This window comes from Cuculus canorus, chromosome 18, assembly GCF_017976375.1.
Source record: "Cuculus canorus isolate bCucCan1 chromosome 18, bCucCan1.pri, whole genome shotgun sequence".
Lineage (NCBI taxonomy): Eukaryota > Metazoa > Chordata > Aves > Cuculiformes > Cuculidae > Cuculus > Cuculus canorus.
This window is the reverse complement of record NC_071418.1, coordinates 1,025,157-1,039,482: the sequence shown is the minus strand read 5'-3', so window position 1 is coordinate 1,039,482 and position 14,326 is coordinate 1,025,157. Positions and strand designations below refer to the sequence as shown.

Here is a 14,326-nt window from a genome sequence, read left to right as displayed (position 1 = left end):
GACAGAGGGACGCACACAAACGCCGCCGCCTCCTCCAGTGCGGAAAACTGCCATAACTCAGCCCATAAAAATTATCTCCCCATCCGATGCGTCAAGTACAAAAGCTCATTCTGGGATATTCACGAGCATTTTATGTTCCCTGCCTTCTCCCTTTGATCTGAGCCTCTAAGGAGGACAAAGGCAGCACGCACCCATCGGCATGTGCCGGTGCTATTGGCTCCTGCTCAGGGCCAGGATGAAAATCCACACAGGACAAACCTCACTGCTGAGCTGAGCGATGAAACCATGTTCCATCTCTCCCTCGCACGGCTGCGGCCGTTACCCATCCGCCGGGGCTCTCGGAGGGGCACATCAGGCACTCACCTCCTCTTTGAACTGAGCAAACGTCTTCCGAACCCCATCTTGGCAGAAGACCAAGGCGTCACGGTCAGGAAACCGCTCCGCTGTCTCTTCCAGGCATTGGCCCATGGTTTTGGAGAGAAGGGGAACGTCCACAGTGCCCTGGACATAGCTGCTGGTCAGCTTGTGGGAGGCAGCAGGCACCCCCGTGTGCAGAGCACTGCGAAAGGAAAGCAGAAGAGCCCAGATTTTAATGCTCTAGAGCGAAAAAATGGATCAGCCCGAACTCAATTTCCCCCTATTTTTTGTGGGATTAATATTCTGCAAAGACTTGGTGGCATTCACCATGAAAGAAACACGAGAAGCAAACTCTAGCATGCAGTCACTTCCTCTCTGGGGTGAGGGTCAGTCTGGAGAGAAGCACAAAAGATTTAATCTTCTGGAGGGAGTTTTGCTCCCAGAGCAGAGTGAACAGCCTTTTCTCCTCCGTTTCTGGGCAGAGGAGGGTTGTGCAACTCCCACAGACTCCGCTCGACCTCTGCTCCCTCCCAGCAGAGCTCTTGGGCAACTCGCAAGGGCTGCTGAGGACGAGCCTGAAACTCAACTCTTATTGTTTGAAAGCTCCTGCACATGCATGCAGATAAACAGGAGATGAAAGCAAGCTCTGCAGAAGAAAAGCCTTCATACATACAGGTTGTATAAAATAAAGGACGGGACGGCTCTCCCTAAGCCAAGGGAAGAAAGAACTCCCCTGGGAAAGCAGGAAAAGCCACTGCAGACCCAGCTCAGCCGCTCACTGGAAACAGCGACCAGAGAAGCCCCTGTTCCATCACCGTGGGGTGGGCTCAGCTCCAGCCGCTTCCGCAGGCAGAGCGGGAAACCACAGGCTGATTGCAGAAGTGTTGGATGGAGACAACCACCCTTGTGCCTCTCCAGAGACAAATCGCCTCCAGTCCCAGCGATGCCCATCCCTACGGGCTCCATCCTGCAGCCCCAGCGCCGCTCGCCTCGCGCAAGGGCACTTTCCCCAAGAACCGTCCACGGGGTCCCGGGGAGCGGGGCCGGAGTGGGAGTGGGTAAACAGGAGCATTTCATGGCCAGCACAGGTCCTCTGGGGCCACCGCCCGAGGAACTAACTAGGGAAGAACTCCATCCAGCACATTGTTCTGCCGCGTGATTGAAAAAACACAAGCCAAAACGCCACCACGGGAGGAGACCGGGGAAGGGAGGAAAAATGATTAGAAAACTCAGATTGTAAGAAAATTTGCTCAAAATCCACACTGTGCAGCTGAAACATCCCCCGCGGCCTGCATTCAGCCTTCTAGAGGCGTTTGCGCAACCCTGCGTTGCTGATGGAAAGGGTGATATCTACCGCCGCCACGCCTCGGCGGAGCCCTGGGCAAACCAGGCTTTCTGGTCTTAATCTCTTTCAGCGAACCAGATTTTCACACTAAATGCAAGAGGGCGCGAAGCCAGAGCCAAAAACCAGCTCCACCTCCAGTCCTCACGGCTACAGCTTCCTCCCTACCCCCGAACACGGGCATGAAGGAGCATCAGGGAGCAGCAACGTGGCTTTATAAAGCCATGCCCTCCAAAACGCTGTGGAATGCGGCTGGTTCCGCTCACAGCACGAGGACACGCGCAGCTTGCCCTCAAAGGGCTCGAGCATTCGCACCTTCAAATGGAAGCATCAGCAGCTTCCAAATTAGGGCCCAAGACGTCTTTTTCCTCGTAACCCAGAGCCACCCACTCCTCTCAAAGTGCCCGCTCACACGGTTTCCTCAAACACATTGAGGAAAACGAATTTCACAGCTGTCGTCTCGTTTGAGGTCCCTGAATCCCCATCCGACGCTCTCTGTGCTGCAGCGTTTCTGCATCGCGCGTCTCCAGACCAGGGCAAGAGGGGAAAGCGTGGGGTAGGACACAGGAGGCTGCTGGAAGCACTGGGGGCCAAAAACAGAAGGAAAGAGGATAACATTCGTTATCAGTAGCATCATGCTGGAAATAACAGAGGGTCGGTCTCCCTCCTGCCTGCAGCCAACAGCAAGTGGATGCGTCTGGAACAATGTATAGAGACCACTACAGGGAACGTATCCAAAGGACTTAGAAATAACCTTTTCGTTCATCGTTGTTACAGAAAACAAGTAACTCACCCCCACCTCTTCCTATGAGGCACCGCTGGAGATAAACCACAATCAGTGGTCTGATATGAATTACAGCAGCTCTCATCTCGCTGGCACAGCCGGCAGAGAGCAAATAAACCCCCTCCTGCTCTTGGGTCTCAGGGTAGACCGTCAAACGCTGCTCTCGGCGCTGTATTCCAGCAGCCAACAGCCTCAGCGCTCCGGCAAAACTCTGTAACCCCATAGTTCAGCAGAGCAGCAGAACAGAGAGGCAGCAGAGACCCTGAAGGGGATCAGCCCCCTCTCCTCCTGGCGAAAGGCCCGCGAGCGCTCCTGCCAGTGGGAACGGCCAGACTGAAGCGAGGGCTCCTGACTGATCCCAGGAGCCCCGAGAGCCCCAACAACATTTTACAGTTGTTGATATAAGATATACAGCTTCATTTCTCACTTTTAACCCTTTAGCGAATCTCTACAGAAAGTATCAGAGGGGACGGGAGAGGAACGCGAGGCAGAGGCACCCGTGTCACCTCCTGCAGCGCTGAAGGACATCGACCTGACCTGTGGTGCCATCGCCCCAGGATGACATTCCCTGCCCTCCCCGGGCTCGGAACCATCCTGGGTGCAGTGTTCATTTTCCGAGAGGTTCCTGGATCCCCAACCAGTTCCTTTGCTCATGGATGTCCACCAGGAGCTTCTCCCCAAAAACAAGAGCTCTGGGGTCCTTTATTTAACCCAATAAAAGGGTAGTGGAAATTAACCCTGCTCTGCCTTGTCCTTAGCTCTTCTTCACCCTTTAAAACAACCCTGTGGACTAAAGAGTTAACCAGGTTTGGATTGCTTTCCTTTGTTTGATTTGGTTTGAGAAGGGAGCAGGTTCCCAGGGCTTTCAGTCTCCCACAGCAGACACTTTCTGGTTGCCTTTCCCTCTCCCCTCCACACTCTCCCTGCCAGAGGGACAAACCCTGCTTAATCCTCGAAGCACAACTTAATAAACTTCTTTCTAACATGATCAGTAAGAGTTTACTCCTCGTAACACGCTGCCCTTTTCTCCCAACGCTTCGTGGTGCTGCCCCTTGGCTTCACTCACAACCCTGGGCTGGAGTCCAAACTGCAGGGAACTCTTTGCCATGATTCCCTCCTGATTCTGTTTCCCAAGAACAGATTCCAGGGCGGCAGTGATGGCTCCGGCCGCACACAGGGGCTGCAGCCCCCTCACTCCTCGCCCCGACCCAGCTGAAAAGGAACACCCAGACACCCCGCCTGGAAAACCAAGGGCTTCCCCCCCTGTTCCCGGAGAGCTGCTCCCTGGAAGCCAAACCTCACAGTGAGCTTTAGGCTCTGAATATCAACTCATCCCTCAAAGCCTTTCCCAAAGCCAGATGCTTTCCTGTTGCTCTTTCCCCAGGAACTTGCTGCGAGTGGCAGTGTTGAAGAAAAGCAAAGCAAAGAGCCGGTCTGACACCCCAAACCCCGGAGCTCCTTGTTGCCCTGGACCTGCTGCACCCCAGTGTCCCCCCACCACCCTCCTGCAGGAGAACGGGGAAGCTGTTGGACACGATTCCCGTCACTGCAACCAGGACGGAGCTGCCGCACAAAGGTGGTCCAGCCCTGGGCACGAGTTCCCATCCCTCCACACACTGTGCAGGGCTCGTCCCTGCCCCTGGTCCCCTCCCGGGCTGGGGGTGGAGGGCAGACCCAGGGGATGCAGCCCATCTTCTGCCTCTTTGGAGGGGTCTTAGGGGAGCCAAGAGACCCCCCAACTCCTCTCCTCACAGCCCCTATAGCCCCTCATCCCCTATATCCCCACAGCCCCCTATCACTCCCCATCCCCTCTCCCTGTGCTACTCATCCCCTATTGCACCCTCCATCCTTTCTTCCCACCGCCCCTCTGGTCCCACCGCCCCTCTGGACCCCTGTCCCTTCTCTCCCAGCCCCCTCCCATCCCTTCTGCCCCCAGTCCCCTTCCTCCTCTCCCCTCACCCCCTACAGCACCCAACCCCTGCAGCCCCCATCCCTTCTCCCCACATAGAGAGGCTCGCCTCTCCGGACACCCAGCCCTTCTTCCCTCAGCCCCCTTTCTCTATCCCCCACTCCCTATGGACCCCCATCCCTTTTCCTCCCTCCCTGAGCTTCTCTGGATCCACATCCCTCCTCCTCCCATCCCTGAGCTCTTCCAGACCCCATCCCTCCTTCTTTCATCCCCTCTCCCTCCATCCCCTCTGGACTCCATTCCTCCCTTCCCATCCCTTCTCCTCCCCCCCCTACCCTCGAGCCCCTCTCCCCGCATCCTTCTCCCCCATATCCCCTCTCTCTCCCCCCACAAATCCCCTCTCTCCCATCCCCTCTCTCTCCCCCCCAAATCCCCTCTCTCTCCCCCCCAAATCCCCTCTCCCCATCCCCTCTCTCTCCCCATATCCCCTCTCTCTCCCCCCGCACCCCCTCTCTCTCCCCCTACATCCCCTCTTCCCCCCCCGTACCCCCTCTCCTCCCCCCGTACCCCCTCTCTCTCCCCCCGTACCCCCTCTCTCTCCCCCCCCGTACCCCCTCTCTCTCCTCCCCCCGTACCCCCTCTCTCCCCCCCGTACCCCCGTACCTGCCCCCGGGCCGTCCCCGCCGCAGGACCCGCAGGGGCAGCGCTGCGAGCCGCGCCGCGGCCATGGCTGCGGGGTCCGCACCGGCACCGGCACCGCACCGGGACCCGCGAGCGATCCGGGGGCGGCGCCAGCGCGGACCGTCCCCTCCCGCCCCGGGAGCGACCGCCCCGCCGGGACCCCGCACCGGCACCGAGTCAGCCCCGCGGCCCCTTCCTGCATCCCCCGACCCCTCCCCCTTCCCCCATCCTCTCATCCCCCTCCTCTCTCCGTCCCCGCACTTCTTTCTGTCCCCGCAGAACCCCCTCCAACTCCGCACTCCTTTTCCTCTCCGCATCCCCCTCCTCTCTCCATCCTTGTATCCCTCCTCTATCCCCACTCCCGTCTTTCCCCCCTCCCCGTAACCCCCCCCCCCCTCCTCCCTACCCGTTTCCCACCTACCCCCATCCCTTCCCCCTCCGGTATCTCTTATTTCCAAACCACCCCAAACCCCTTTTTTTCTCCCCAAACCACCCCATAACCCCTTTTTTTTCTCCCCAAACCACCCCATAACCCTTTTTTTTTCTCCCCAAACCACCCCATAGCCCTTTTTCTCCCCATCCCTTCCCACTCCCGGAGGAGCCCCCATCCCAGCTGCCACGGACTTTGATGCCCGAGCCCTGTGAGTCACTAATTGATACCCAGCCGTCTCCACTTAATGAGTTATCACAGACACCCTGCTTGGGAGGAGAGAGGGAGACCAGATGGGAGCAGCGGAGCCACTCCGGAGCCACTCCGGAGCAGGGCAGGCTGCGACCCAACAGACCCCCAAGTGAGGAGCGCTGAGCTCCGACGCTGGAGGAGCAAAGGGGACACACACCTCATCCCCAGTGTAAAATGATTGACAGCCTTTCTGGGCATCACCGGCCAAAAGCCAATTAATTCATCCTCATTAAGGCTTGGGGTATCAATCTGATCCCAGAAAAGAAGCTGTGTGTTTTTAACGCCGTGTGGGCACGGGCTGGGTCTGGCTCAGCCCCCACCCGCTGGGTGATCCCGGCTGGAGTCGGTGTGTCTGGACACGGACTGGCTGTACCACACCAGGGACAAGGGCGTGGATGTTGCCCTCGGAACGGACGTATCGCAGTCAGCAAAGCCATAAATGTGCCCCTAACGCAGCGGCGTGGTGGAATACGGTCCCCAAGCAGTGCCCCGGTGTTGGATATGTCACAGCAGGAAGGGTTATCCCCAGTGTGCAACTTGGCCCCCAGGAGTTCGTTTGGTGGCAGTGGGGACGGTGCCTTCTTTGGTCGGGGAAAGGGAGATCTGGGGGTTGAGATGTCAAAACTTGGCTGTGGCTGCAGAGGGGCACAGGGCGATGGGGAGAAGAGGGTCTGGGAATGCCCCCCATTGTGTGGGTGCCTCGTGTCCCCAGGGTCATAGTGGGGAATCTTCGTTCAGGATTGGATTGACAATGCTCATCCCACTTCCCTCAGCGGTTCCTGCCCCCATCTCCTCGCAGCCGTCCTCTAGCAGAGCGCACAATGTGCCCCGTGTTGTGGTTGGACTCCCTTGGGTGAGTTGGAAGCCTTTTCAGGCGGGTGCAGGAGCTCAGTTTAATGTCATTCCCAGGGAAATCAGCAGCCAGGCGAGATCAGGCTTTTCTGCAGGCGATGCCGGGCTGTCAGATGCTCATGTCCGGTGGTTTCTCCTTTCGCCGTTCCAGCCCGGCGCAGAGCAATTATCCTGTGCTGCAGGAGCACCATGGTGTGCTCACCATTGTGTCACCACGGGGGAAAAAAAACCCTCAACCATCCAAAAACTCTTCAACAAATGAAAATAAAGCTGACTTTCAGTTTGATCTCCCCACGTGCTGATCATCATCCCGGGGGGTGAATCCTGGTTAGGTATTAAACCGAGAATTATGCAGAACTTAACGTGACCTTGACATGTAGGGACGTTTGCTGGAGATTGTCAAAGCAGAGGCACCTGAGGCAGTCACGCCTCATACGCCATCGCGTGAGACAGCGTGTCCTTCTGATTAAGGGTTTAAAATGTGCCTTCAAATTAATCACCAGCGAGCAGGTACGGTTTGGAGCTGATCTATACCCTCGTGTCCTTTGGCTGAGAGCAAAGGCTCTCGGCCTCATGTGAACCCAACCCCAGAAGCACCGGTTGCCATTTGTCGCCTCGCATGGACAAAGCCCTTCCAGCCACGCAGAGGGGCTTCCCGGCCGCCCAGTCTCCCAGGATTTGCCCTTGGGAGCAGGACTGTGCACGGGGAGGGCAGTGGGGGGCTGTGCAGGGACAACTCGGGTGAGTCCCGTGGGGTAACGCGGGGCTCAGGCCATCGGTTGCCCCCCTCGGCGTCGGTGCAGGAGGTCTGGCAATGGCACGCTGTCCCCACCTGCCCCTGGAGCACATCCCGCTCCGGCCCTTCCTCGCTCTCCGAGCTGTGTTGTGAGAAGCTGAGGGACGGGAGAGGGTTTGCTCAACTCAAATCTCTGTTTTCGCAAAGGAGGGCTCTGTAATTCCATCTCCCCTTTGGCAGGACAAGAACCTGCTCCGCCAAGCTTCTATAATCTCCTGGGCGAGGACGCATGACCCACAGGCAGATTTCGTTGTGTTTCCTACAAGGCAAACCCTCCCTCGCTCTTTCGGGGTGCGTTTGCTCAGAGACCTCTGTGGTCTCGGTTCCCCCTGCGCTGAGCTAGCACAGATCTCCAGGTGTTGGAAGAGACTTCCCGGCAACTCCCAAACTCCCCAAAGCGCCCATGGCGTGGGTGTGCAGAAGTGGTTAAACACCTTCACAAGGTCCCGTACACTGCGATTTGTGGGGGTCAGGGAATTCCAGGTCAGCGCTTGCTGTGAGCCCATTCCCGGTCATCCGCGTTTGGCTCTGTCCCAGGCTCCCTCTCTCCCTGGCTTTTCCGCAGCAGGTCAGTCCGGACGAGGCAGCGCCTGCACCGGAGCCTTTGGATCAACGCAGGAGTATTGCACGTTCCTCTCTGAGGACACATCTCGGTGTGACAGTCCAGCACGAGGGGATTCACCTGCGGAGGGGCAAAAGACACAGTGCGTAACGCAAGGTATCGGTTACTCCCTGTGGGTTCACATTGGGATTATTGGTCATTAAGCAGATGGGTTTGGGTGCAGTGGTGTGAAATGATGGTGTGAAGGGCACCCACGCGTGGGGCCGGGCTGAGCCAGGCTGTGCCGGTATTGCGCAGGGCTGCTGGGTCGTGCCGGGCTCTTGGTGACAATGCCTCGGGCTGTGCCGGTGCAGTACTGCTGCTGGTGCCCAGGGCTGTGCCGGTGCTGGTACCGGTGTCGATCCCGGGCTGTGTCGGCACCAGTACTGCTGCCGGTGCCCAGGGCTGTGCCAGTGTCGCTGCCAACACCAGTGCCAGGCCGGGCTGCTGCCATTGCCCAGGGCTGTGTCCGTACTGGTACCGCTGCTGGTGGTGGTGCCTCGGGCTGCGCTGTACCAGTGCCGGTGCCCTGGGCTGATCCCAGTGCTGGGCTGTGGCAGTACCAGCACCGCGTGCTCCGGGCTGTGTTGGTACCGGTGCTGGAGCTCTCGGCTGTGATGGTACCGCTACCTGTGCTGGTGCTGGACGGTGTCAGTGCCGGTATCGGTGCCCTGGGCTGTACTGGTACTGCTATTGGTACCAGTGCCAGGCTGTGCGGGTCCCAGTGTCCCGGGCTGGGTTGGTACCAGTACTGGTGCTGGGCTGTACTGGTGCCTGTGCTGCTCTGGGCTGTGCCGGTGCTGCTGCGGGTCCCGGTGGGGGTGAGGGTCCCAGTGGGGGTCCCAGTGGGGGTCCCAGTGGGGCTGCGGGTCCCGGTCCAGGTAGGGGAGTCCCGGTCCCGATGCCGGGTGTGTGTCCTGGTGGGGGTCCCGGCAGGGGTCTCAGTGTCGGTGCGGGTCTCGGTCTCAGTCCCGGACCCAGTGCGGGTTCCAGTGCGAGTCCCAGTGGGATGCCGGGGGGTCCCGGTGCCGGTCCCGGTGGGGGTCCCAGTGGGGCTGCGGGTCCCGGTCCAGGTGGGGGAGTCCCGGTGCCGGTCCCGGTGCGATGCTGGGAGGTCCCGGTGCCGGTCCCGGTGCGATGCCGGGGGGGTCCCGGTGCGGCCGGCGGTGGCGGTGCCGCTCCGGGCCGGCAGGGGGCGCTCGGGGCGCGGGGCGGGGCGGTCCCGGGGCGGCCATGGCGCGGGGCGGGCGGGCGCAGAGCCTGCGGGATAAGCTGGACGGGAACGAGCTGGACCTGAGCCTGTGCGGGCTCAGCGAGGTGCCCGTGCGGGACCTGGTGAGCGGGGGCGGGGGGGGGGACAGCCAGATGTGAGGGGATGGAGATGTGCTGCGGGCAGCGGGAAAGCTGTGCTGTGGGCAGCCAGATGTGGGCAGATGTGCCATGGGGAGCCAGATGTGAGTAAGGGGGGGCAGAGGTGTGAGGGCAGCAGATGGAGGGGGCGTCAGCTGTGCTGTGAGGAGCTGGATGCGCTCGCTGCGTTTGTGCCCCAGCCTGCAGGGATCCGGATGGTCCGAGACGTGGGGTTTGTGTCCCTTTTCGCCAACAATTTTGGGATAAACGCTGCTTTTCGACACAAAAACTCAGTCCAGACGTGAGTGGTGACCTCAGAGGGACGGACCGGCTGACGTGGACGAAACCGCAGCGGCTGAAGCAGCCCTGGAAGGAGCCGGAAGGGATCGGCAGTGCCACGAGGGTGATTTATCGCTTTGCTTCTCTTTCAGGCCGCTCTTCCAAAAGCCACGGTGTTGGATTTGTCCTGTAACAACCTTGTTTCCTTGCCGGTAAGGTGCCAGGGAGCCTTTGAGGAATGATCCTGCCGGGGAAGGTTTAGCGAAGAGAAGCGGTGCTGCGTCGCGGGTGGGTGATGCCACGCTGGCAGGGCTGCGCCGGACTGCGGTGGCTTTGGCCGAGGCAGGAGAGGGTTGAACTGCGGTGAGGTTGCAGGATCTTCCTGCCCAAGGATCCCCACCTGAAGACAGACCCGTTCCCTACGTCCATTTCTGTTGTATTGCCGTATATCACCTTGTCGGTCTGTCTGTCCTGTCAGCCGACTGTTTTCCGTCTCCACCCGAGGAGGAGAGAGAATTCCCTCCCTCAGAGCTGTGGAGTGAGGAGTCCAGAAGAGGCCACAGAGATGATCCGAGGGCTGGAGCACGTCCCATATGAGGACAGGCTGGGAGAGTTGGGGTTGTTCAGGAGAAGAGAAGGCTGCGAAGAGACCTTAGAGCAGCTTCCAGGATGGAGAGGGGCTCTGGATCAGGGAGGGCAGGGAGAGGACGAGGGGAGCGGTTTTCCACTGAAAGAGGGGAGACTGAGATGAGATCTTAGGGACAAATATTTTCCTGTGGTGCGGAGAGAAGCCCCAGATTTCCCAGAGCAGCGGTGGCTGCCCCATCCCTGGAGGGGTTCCAGGCCAGGTTGGATGGGGTTTGGAGCCCCTGATCCAGTGGGAGGTGTCCCTGCCCATGGCAGGGATGGCACTGGATGGGCTTTGAGGTCTTTTGCAATCCCAGCCATTCCACTATTCTATGATTTTTGGCTCACTTAAGGTGCAGTGCAGGCTATCAGCGTGTACTCCCTGCTGAGTTCCTCCCATAAGGTGCTGAAGGGCTTTCCCTTATTTTTGTGTTTGTGTTTTAGTCGGATTTCTGCAGTTTGTCGCACCTGGTGAAACTGGATTTGAGCAAAAACCGTCTCCAACAGCTGCCCTTGGACTTTGGCCGCCTGGTCAACCTGCAGCACCTGGACCTCCTCAACAACCGTTTAGTCACCCTGCCAGTCAGCTTTGCACAGCTCAAGGTAATGCTGTTTGCCGAGCAGTTACGTAAAGCTTTGGGATGCAGCCCAGGGTCTTGTGATCCTTCTCAAGTTGGTTTCCCTCGTAAAGCGTTCGTCCTGCTGACCGCTCATTCGAAAATTCAGCTGTCTCTGCACCACAGCGCAGCAGGAATCATCTCGCATCTCTTGAAAGCATCTCTGCTCAAGCTCTCTGCTTCTCTCCCGTACCTGTTTCATTCATGTGACAACCGAGTAGTTCTTTGCTTCTGCTTGGGATCTCTTAAAGAATCGCAGGACTGTGCTCTTACAGCCTCCTCTTTGTCGTCTCTTCCTGCAGAACCTGAAGTGGCTGGATCTGAAGGACAATCCCTTGGATCCTGTCTTGGCTAAGGTAGCAGGAGACTGTCTGGATGAGAAGCAGTGTAAACAGGCAGCTGTCAAGGTAAGGAATCCACGTTTATGCTTTTTTCCCTCGCTCGGCTTTGCTGGCAGCAGTTCTTCCTCGTTTTGCTTAGCAAGCAGGGCGGCTGCTGGGGAGTTTGAAGTCCCTTCAGCCAGTCAGGCGCAGGTTTGCTGCGCGGACTCCTCTGCTGCCGTGCCCATAGAGAGCAGACCCCGGGCTCTCCTCTGTCGGTTTGGGATCAGTGCTGTCCTTGGCCCGGGGAGGGTGATGCCACGCTGGCAGTGCCGGGTCGGTGCCGGGGTGGGTTTGGCCGAGGCAGGAGGGGGCTGTACTGTGTGAAGATTGCAGTTTCTTCCTGCCCAAAGATCCCCACGTGAAGACAAACCCCTTCGCTGGGTCTGTTTCTATTGCGCTGCCATATATCACCTTGTCAGACTGTCTGTCCTATGTCCGTTTTCCATCTCCACCATCTAAAGAGGAGAGGGAATTCCTTACAACAGAGCTCTGTAGTAAGTTGAGGAGTCCAAAAGAGGCCATGGAGATGATGGGAGAGCCGGAGCACAAGAGGGTTCTTCTATTAGGGGAGCCAGGAGCAGACTAAACGCTGGGTGCCAAAAAATGGAGGCAGAATCAGCCAAAATAGTCCATGTTTAGCCAGAGTACAGAAATCTCTGGAGACGTTCTGGCAAACTATGGGCTCACATCAACCCAAGTGTTCCGTGTCCCTCTGTACCAGCTCACAGCAGCGTGGCATGTTTGGTTTTTAACAGAAAGCTCTGTTTCTAACTGCAAAGACTGATGCAGGGGGGTGCGAGCGCTGTTCGGAGCCATCCCCGTTGGGATAAGTTGGGGCTGGTGATCGGCCCCATCTGACTGTCCTCACCTACGCTCCACGGTTCCCTTTCGGACTGGCCGTGCAGCCAGCCTTCCACAGAGCCCTTGAGGTGTTTTATTGGACCTTGCAGGTGCTGCAGCACATGAGAGCCATCCAGTCCGAGCAGGACCGACAGCGGCAGCGGAAGCTCCAAGCAGAGCGAGGTAAGGACTCTGAGCCCTCGCACGTTGTCTTACGCCCCCAAACGCACCCGTCGCCATCGAACAAACGCTTGTGACTCTCAAAATCCCGAGGACTCAGGCAGTAGTAGAAAGGCTGGAGGGAGAAAGACAGTGGGGGATAACTGGGACTGCTTACCTGAATAACAGCGGCAGCTCCAGATGGAATGTGCTATAGGTTATCTCTAAAAATATGGAAGAAGAGCACGGGATTTATTTTAGGGGAAGCCTAATCCTGAGGGAGCGAAATGCAAGGTATGTAATGTTAAAAAAAACAATCCAGAGATAAAAAAAGAGGACATGGAGCTGTTGGAGCGAGTCCAGAGGAGACCACAGAGATGATCCGAGGATTGGAGCACCTCCTGTACTCAGGACAGGCTGAGAGAGTTGGGGTTGTTCAGCCTGGAGAAGAGAAGGCTGCGGGGAGACCTTAGAGCAGCTTCCAGTGCTGAAAGGGGCTGCAGGAAAGCTGCGGAGGGGCTCTGGATCAGGGAGAGGATGAGGGGAATGGTTTTCTGCTGAAAGAGGGGAGATTGAGATGAGATCTTAGGAAGGAATGTTTTGCTGTGCGGGTGGGGAGGCCCTGGCCCAGGGTGCCCAGAGCAGCGGTGGTGCCCCATCCCTGGAGGGGTTCCAGGCCAGGTTGGATGGGGCTCGGAGCCCCTGATCCAGTGGGAGGTGTCCCTGCCCATGGCAGGGGTGGGACTGGATGGGCTGTGAGGTCCCTTCCAACCCAAACCATTCCATGATTCTATGATAGCTATTTGATTTGTTTCCTCATTCCAACTGGGACCAGACAGCCAGGTAATAGGGAAGAAAGCAATGAAAATCCTTTACATTAAGGGAAAAAAATAACCAAAACGTTCCTATTAATTCCCAGAAATGGAGAAAAAACGCGAAGCAGAACAGCGAGCAAAGGAGGCTCAAGAGAGGGAACTGAGGAAGCGAGAGAAGGCAGAAGAAAAGGAGCGCAGGAGGCGGGAGTACGACGCTCAGAAAGCTGCAAAACAGGAGATGGAGAAGAAAACTAAAAAAGAAACAGTGCAGACCCGAAGTAAGTAACGTCCCCTGTGGGTAGGATTGCGTCAGCCTCCATTCTCATCTCATTTTGGTGCTGCCAGATGTGCTTTCATGCAGCCCAGGTACTTGGAGATGGGGGAGGCAGGGAGGGAACGTGTAGGAGTTCCAGTAAGCTCTGCTGCTGTGCCTCATTTCCGACAAACTGCTGAGCCGCAAGAGCCAGAGTTCTTCGGCTGTCCCGGAGGAGAACTCTCCACATATTTCTTTTTGTGTACTGAACTGTAGATGCAAACCCAGACCTTGTGCAATGCAGACATGCATTGCACTCTTTTCACTGATGCCCATGGAATGAAATCTGGAAGTTTTTGCCCTAAATAGTTACATCCTGCGCATCTACTTATCAATCAGAGCTAAGTGATGAAAATTCATGACAAAAGAACTGCAGGCAGGCTGAAGTACCTGACCTGCTCATTTCTTAATGTGGACCGTTAAAGGTATTTGATTAATTCCTCACGTTCTCCATCTCACAAATGTTCTCATTACAGAGCCCACCTCGAGCTCTCGTCCCGCTCAGCCGCCCCGGCACAAGCCCTCCTGGTCGCGGTCGGTGCTGCGGGTCCTGCTCCTGGCGCTGCTCTGCGTGCTCTGTACCGTGGCTGCCTGCAAGCTGACGGAGCTGCAGCGCCAGCCCCTCTGCGTCAGCGTCAACACGCTCTACGAGGACGTGGTGGCCGCTCTGCAGAACCACAAAACCCTGCAGAACATGCTACACCAGAACTCGCAGTAGCGATCGTCCTGGACGGGCACTTGCTTCGTCAGCATCTCCCTCCACCATCTATGCAGCCAGAATTCCTATGGAATTGTGTTCTGAGGAAACTGCTTTTAACCAGTCGGCATCGGTTTGCTGCTCCACTCCCCACCGAGCAGTTCTTGTTCAGATCATCTTTGCTGTGCATGTTTTGCGGTCGGCCTGTAACTCCCGTTATTTGCCCACGTTAATCTAAACTC

General features: G+C 57.7%; 2 protein-coding genes across 3 annotated transcripts in view; one reads left to right on the top strand and one right to left on the bottom strand.

The window, feature by feature from the left end:
- The window catches only part of ACSF2 (acyl-CoA synthetase family member 2), a 35,656-nt gene extending 30,433 nt beyond the window's left edge, over positions 1 to 5,223 (bottom strand). Inside the window, exons 1-2 of the mRNA XM_054083454.1 lie at positions 5,056 to 5,223; positions 364 to 559 (exon numbers count right to left, since the gene is read on the bottom strand). Coding sequence (XP_053939429.1) covers positions 364 to 559; positions 5,056 to 5,120 — 261 coding nt within the window. The 5' untranslated portion in view covers positions 5,121 to 5,223. The remainder of the gene's footprint in view (positions 1 to 363; positions 560 to 5,055) is intronic.
- Positions 5,224 to 9,220: 3,997 nt separating this feature from the next.
- LRRC59 (leucine rich repeat containing 59) lies at positions 9,221 to 14,235 on the top strand. Of its 2 annotated transcripts, XM_054083457.1 has the most exons (8): positions 9,221 to 9,339; positions 9,786 to 9,845; positions 10,705 to 10,863; positions 10,987 to 11,094; positions 11,180 to 11,284; positions 12,211 to 12,283; positions 13,179 to 13,352; positions 13,864 to 14,235. In XM_054083457.1, exons 1-8 carry the CDS (start codon positions 9,238 to 9,240, stop codon positions 14,103 to 14,105), a joined length of 1,023 nt encoding a protein of 340 aa, XP_053939432.1. In that variant the 5' UTR covers positions 9,221 to 9,237; the 3' UTR covers positions 14,106 to 14,235. The 2 variants fall into 2 exon arrangements, with proteins under 2 accessions (XP_053939432.1, XP_053939431.1); XM_054083456.1 differs by lacking the exon at positions 10,987 to 11,094.
- The last annotated feature ends 91 nt before the right edge of the window (positions 14,236 to 14,326 follow it).

What these genes read in the sequence shown, in the direction of transcription:
- LRRC59 (XM_054083457.1), top strand. Translation starts at nt 9,238, where the DNA reads ATGGCGCGGGGCGGGCGGGCGCAGAGCCTGCGGGATAAGCTGGACGGG. An exon ending in GAAGCTCCAAGCAGAGCGAG is followed by an intron (nt 12,284 to 13,178) that starts GTAAGGACTCTG and finishes ATTAATTCCCAG; the next exon opens with AAATGGAGAAAAAACGCGAA. An exon ending in AGAAACAGTGCAGACCCGAA is followed by an intron (nt 13,353 to 13,863) that starts GTAAGTAACGTC and finishes TTCTCATTACAG; the next exon opens with AGCCCACCTCGAGCTCTCGT.